Below are 6000 nucleotides of genomic sequence, written 5' to 3'. Positions count from 1 at the left end.
GTTTATAAATTCTAAAGAAAAATGAAATACTTACCCCCTAAAGAACTCCTGTCGATTCAAATACTAAAAAAAAAGTTCGTTGTATTTATTTTCATTAATTTTGATAGATTAAATAACCAATCAAAATAAAGATTTTATCTGTATTGCGGATGACATTCTGGAATAGCCAATCACACAAGCTGTTATATCAGTTGTTGTGTACATAATTATCCAATCCTGATCCAATTTCGATCCGGTTCTAAACTCGTTTTAACTATTTCAAACCGGTTCTAAACTCTTTTCAAACCAGTTCAGTTCTGATCGAGTTCGTTCTTCAGAAGTTCGGCTTCGTAGACCACTAAAGTTTAGTCTTATTAGAACGCGAAAAATTCGATTCCGTTATTTCTGGTTATTTAGTTGTATTACTAAAATGAATAGAAACGCAGGAGAGTTTCGACAGTTATTGAAATCCATTCAAGAAGTTGGTGGAAAAGTAGACAGTGTAAAGGGAAATGTCGATGTCCTTGATGGAAACGCGGCACTGTTTTCCGATGAAGTCTTTTCGAAAATTAGCGAAATGGAGAATAGGTTAGTCAAAAAGATGGATGATTCTTTGAACGCGATCATGACCCGGCTAGACGCATTAGAAGAGAAGGTAAAGGAAAATTCTGCTTCGCGTAGCGGTTCTGGTTTAACGCCTGACAGTTCTCGTAAAAGAAAAATACAGAGAAACCCCGACTTATCGGTAAGTATGCTTAATCTAAGTTAGCTTAATCGACTCAAATTTATCAAATGGCGTAAAATCAAGGCAGATTTATATTTTTTAAATATTTTTGAATTAAAACGTATTTAAGAATGTTTTTTTATTCAGCTCCTAGATGCACTTTTGATCAAAAAAAAAAGAGAGAGAGAAATTTGCAAACCAACTACTTGGATTTTCCCGCGTTTTTTTACCCGCGAAAGTTTTTTTCCTTTGAATTAAAAAGTCACCAAGATTGCTTTTACATTTCTTTCTGTACTTTATGTTTTTTTATTTGCCCTTTTAATATATTTATAAGCGAGAAATTTACAAGGTATTTAACTCGAGTTTCGAATTTCCTCGGTTTTTCCCTTGTGCATGTCTGGTGAAAATGCAAGTTTGAAAGATGCGCCAATTGTGGCAGGTCACGTGACTCTAAAAGCGAAAGTGCACGAAGTCGAATCTCTATTACATTACAATGTTTTGATTTCTCTAAATAATCATTTGAAGTATTTTCCTTCGACATTAAAAAAAAAAAGAAATGTAAGTATTTTAACGCCAACAACATGCAAAAAAGTCATATATGTGTATATATAAACGAAAAAATACATAGAAAATTTACCTGTTCTTTTTTTTTTTTCAGCATTCAACTGAGTGGTTTGTGAACTTTGATATACATCCCCTATAAGCCTTTTCATAGTTTACGAATCGATTCCACTGCACATGCGATTTTATCCCAAATTTCTCACCTTCTGTCTTAAACCTATTGTTCTTAATTAAACATAAGGTGAGAAATTCGGGATAAATTCGCATGCGCAGTGGAATCGATTCTTAAACTATGAAAAGGCTTATTGGAAGCGTTTAGCCTTTAAATTACTAATTTTGTTTTCGCATTTTTGATTTGACTTTGATTTTTGAATTTAATTACTTTTAAACCTAGCATCATGTGCGCAGCAAGCTAATTTCATTAGATTTGGAATGGGACACCTCAAAGAAGTAAGTAATAATGAAATTTAACGAAAGATTGAAGGAGTATCATTATCAAGGATAAATTATTATCTTTTACTTCTTTTAATTTGGCCCTAACCCAAGGGCTGATCCAGAGGGGGGGGGATAAAGGGGGGCTGAAGGCCGACCACCCCCCCCCTTCAGCAGAAAAAAACGATATTTTTTATATTGTTTTTCGTTGTGTTGACGGTAGAAACTCAATTAGCCCACCCAATACTTACTTAGCCCCCCCCCCCCCCCCTTAAAATTTTGGCTGGATCCACCCTTTAAGCAATCATGGTTTACAATTTAAATGCACTACCTTTAGACTCGACATTGAATAACTTTAAGTTTATATTGATAGAGAAACCGATCCTGTTAACTTGGCTATATCTGAAAAATTGCTAAAGGAGGTGATGGAAGTGGAGACAGTGAGAGGCGATACGTCCATCACTCCCAGAAGAATAAATGGTATGGCCCTGAAAGTTATTCTCTTATTTTGAGGAGAACATAACACATATTATTACATATGTAAAATGTTCACTTACTACCATAGAATTATTAAAGTTTTTTAAATATTGAGAGCGAGATATTTAATTTATTATGATCATACTTCTAACAGATGCTATATCGGCGACTTATCAAACCGCCAGGAAGCGCGGAAAGCGGCAGGAAAGTGGGGCTGACGAGGCTTATAAAAAACGACAAAGAAAAAACCAAAGAATAGATAGAGTAAGTAACAACGGAATTTTATTCGCAAGTAGTAACGTATATTGAAGGGATTTTAGAGGACACTTTTTTTATACTAAGGAATGATTTATCTAAACGAGCTTGAACCTATTTCATCATTCTTTTTCTCTTTTCATTTACCTCTTCTGACAGAAATTAAGACGTCGCCTGGCAGCAGCGACAGAACAGGAAAAGAACGGCGACTTGGGTACCGGACTACATTCTTCCCTCGTTTCATCGGAGGAGTCGGATGATGAAGCCCTGGACCTGAGGCCCATCCCCTGGAGATGTCCCCGGCTCTCAACCTTTTTCCAGTCTCTCGATGATAGGTGGAAGAGTAACCTCACAAGCTATCAGAGGCGGCAGATCGTCGAAAGACAGACTGGGCCGCCTAGCACCAGAGATTATGCTATTGTTCCACAAAGATTGCGTAAGTGGACTATAGGGCCCCATGAAGATGATGTGCTAGCCGAACCCTTTTCCCTATAAAGTGCTACTAGTATATGAAATCGCACGATCTGGAGTACAATTCGGAATTACTAGGCACGAGTGGTGTTTTCAAAGTCTTCAAAATTGAACGAGCCTTTACGAGCCTTTAGGCGAGTTCAATTTGATAACTTTCAAAACATCACGAGTATCTATAAATTCCGAATTGTACGTTTTATTTTTTTTTTGTAAAGTATTTTTAAACGATTTTGCGCGAGTTTGTCTCTGTCTTTTGACACAAACACATCCGGTAGGCAGCCAATCAGCGCTCGCGTTATATGTAAATATTTTTTTAATTACGTATAAAATACTTGGAATGAGTTCATATACACCCCTTTTTCAAAAAAGGTAATTGGGGAAGGTGCATTCTGCATGTTTTTTTACTAATTTTGTATTTTAAGCAATATTTCAAAGCCGACAATGAGGAATGGACAGGATTTGAAGTGCAAGCAATTAGTTGCTTGGAACTAATTGCGCGGACTCTATATCCCGTCCAGTCCGATATTGGAGGCTATAAAATGACACATCATGCTCATTTATTATTGAATTCAGTCCTTTTACAGGATTTTACTAGGTTTCAAGTAACATCATGTGACCCAAATATAGACCATTGATTGACTGGTTTCCTCATGACTTATTATGCATGTGTAAATAATGTCAACACTGTGTATTTCAGGCTTGGTATACAACACATTTTAAAACATGCAAGAAAATCTTCTCCAAATTTTTTTGAAATAGCTGTATAATAGTTCACACTGCATCCGGATTGGCGCGGCATTCTGCATTCTAAAATAAATATTAGAATGGGTAACAAAATTTTTAAAAATGAAATTTTTACTGCACGGTAAAACGTGATTACCTTTCTCGATTTGGGGCATAAATATAGGTTTTGTTGGCTGTGATGCTGGCTGTGATGCTGGCTCTGATTTGAAAGCATGCCTTTTCAGTATTTTAATAAGCAATATATTTGTGATTTTTAGAGACTTTGACTTATTTGTATATTTTGAATACTACAGTTGTGTTGTAATTCCACTAGGGAAAACATTACTTTATTTGATGACATGTAAAAATAAGACGTCATTTTTTAAAATAAAAGACATTAATTCTATGGATAACATATATTGTTTTCCCCAATAATCCTAAAAAGAAAAATCCCGGATAACCAGAATTTTACGTCAATTATACCCTCCTGTAAAAGGCAGGAAATCTCAGAAATTTCCTTAATTATCCTGAAACGAAAAATCCCGGATAACTAGAATTTTACGTCAATTATATCCTCCTGTAAAACGCAAGAAAACTCGGAGTTCTTCTGAATATTCATGAAAAGGAAAATCCTGCAAAATCTTAGTTTTACGTCAATTTTACAAAAGGAAAACGCTGGAAAACGCTACATTTTACCACATTTTACGTAACCGGAAAATTCTGGATAACTCAAATTTTACAACAATTTTACAGCGTCGGTAAAATTCCCGATAATAGGACGTTTACCGGAATTTTACTGTCAGGAAAATTCCCGTAAAACTCGAGTTTTCCTTTTCGTAAAATATCCGATAATTCAGGATTATGTTGCGTTTTGTGGTAATTTTACAGGTGGTAAAACGCGACTGTTTTTCCAGTGTACGCCTTGCGGAATTAGAGGCGCAAAAGGAAAACCTGGAAAAAGAGTTGGGGCTTACTACCAAGGAAAAGGTAAAAAGAGCCCTTTTGAAGTATGGTATTCCGCTGGCATTTGCGGTCGCTATTTCGAGCGTAGTAGGAGTAATCTTATCCGCGCTTAAGGCTACGGGCGCAGGCGTAAAGAAATTAGGCAATGGGTTGACGGACTTGGGGGGAAAAAATGGCAGCCGGTCTTCCTGGGCTGCTTGGTAGTGTTCTTGGCCTGGCACTTAGGGCCGGCGGCGAACTGTTGACGTTTGTGGGGAATAACATCTGGATCCTGGTAGTAGCTATTGGGGTGGTAGTTATGAAGAAGATGAAGGTTTAATCTTGTCCTTGTATGTTACTGGGGGCTTATCGTCGTCAGGCATCCGAGGCGTCTTCGACTGGGGATAAGTAAAGATAGTATTCGCGCCGCCTTGATAATGCGGAACTAGCGGCAGCACACTCATGGTGCTAATGGGCTTATGATTCCAAGTGGCATCCGTCGGGGAATCTCTTGACGGGGCGGCATTTATCCGAAGGTAGGCAACGTCGTTGGGGAGAACTTGTAACTTCGCATATTGGCAATTGGCTATCATGTGAAAAGTTACCGGCGTTAAGTCTTCTCCGCTTCTTGGAGGGGTTCCGACGAGAAATGGGCTGGGTTCCTGTCGTTATCTTTTTTTCTGTAGGGTAGTAATGGATGGTCATTCTCATCGACGATCCTAAACCCGACATTACACGAATACCCCGTCGAAATGCTAATGGTACACATGACCAATCCCAGGCCCCCAACCTTTACCCACAGCCCGGTGTCAAGCCAATGCTGTTCTAAGTAGTCCTTCTCCTCCAAAAAATGTAGAAACCAATCTTCCTTCGCGTGTGGGTTCATATATTTCAGGGAATAAATTCCCTTCTAAAGACTAAGCACCGTAAGAGTGCTGATGGTTGCGTGGTTATAGGCTGTATCCCTTTGATTTTCTATGCTATTTACGCAAACGCTCCCACTATCATCTACGCGTATTTGCGGCTTTACCTTTCCATGGCAATCGGCGACCATGTGGAAAGTCCAAACGGAAAGATTCTCGGCGCTCTGGGGGTTGGGCTCTGCGGAGAAATGCGCAGGCTCCCTGTTGTTTGTCTTCGTACGCATAGGCTGCAGTATGCCGTTGTCATACAGGAACCTAAAGCCGATGTTGGCATGGCTGCTCGTACCAATCCAAATGCTGCATATTATCAGCTTCTTTCCTGAGTAGTTCAAGTCTACAGACATTCCGGTGACATCAACCCAAGATGCCTGGGTGAATTTTTTCTCGCCTGTGTAAGTCGTACAGACACAATCTACTCCAGCTACGTAGGGGTGGTTCATCGCCATATATAATAACTTAGACCAACGCCTGCGGTGGCTAAGCCGGCTTTTAGTAAGTTATGGTCATATTCCT

The 6000-nt window shown here is 38.6% G+C and overlaps 1 protein-coding gene across 1 annotated transcript; it reads left to right on the top strand.

Annotated features, from left to right (window-relative positions):
* Positions 1-1493: 1493 nt before the first annotated feature.
* Positions 1494-4028, top strand: LOC148910612 (uncharacterized). The gene is made up of 4 exons (XM_089030976.1): positions 1494-1714; positions 2070-2176; positions 2328-2437; positions 2588-4028. The coding sequence occupies exons 2-4, from the start codon at positions 2122-2124 to the stop codon at positions 2921-2923; spliced, it is 501 nt and encodes a 166-aa protein (XP_088887102.1). The 5' UTR covers positions 1494-1714; positions 2070-2121; the 3' UTR covers positions 2924-4028.
* Positions 4029-6000: the final 1972 nt, after the last annotated feature.

This window comes from Actinia tenebrosa, unplaced genomic scaffold (genome assembly GCF_029948245.1).
Source record: "Actinia tenebrosa isolate PJP-AT-01 unplaced genomic scaffold, QUT_ActTen_1.0 PGA_scaffold16__25_contigs__length_10494907, whole genome shotgun sequence".
Classification (NCBI taxonomy): domain Eukaryota; kingdom Metazoa; phylum Cnidaria; class Anthozoa; order Actiniaria; family Actiniidae; genus Actinia; species Actinia tenebrosa.
Note: the sequence above shows the minus strand (reverse complement) of the source record. Positions and strands in the feature narration are given on the sequence as shown.

Excerpts from the sequence above, each read along its gene's own strand:
- LOC148910612 (XM_089030976.1), top strand. The coding sequence starts at position 2,122 with ATGGAAGTGGAGACAGTGAGAGGCGATACGTCCATCACTCCCAGAAGA. Across the intron at positions 2,177-2,327 it reads CACTCCCAGAAGAATAAATG|ATGCTATATCGGCGACTTAT; the intron begins GTATGGCCCTGA and ends TACTTCTAACAG. Across the intron at positions 2,438-2,587 it reads AAAACCAAAGAATAGATAGA|AAATTAAGACGTCGCCTGGC; the intron begins GTAAGTAACAAC and ends CTCTTCTGACAG.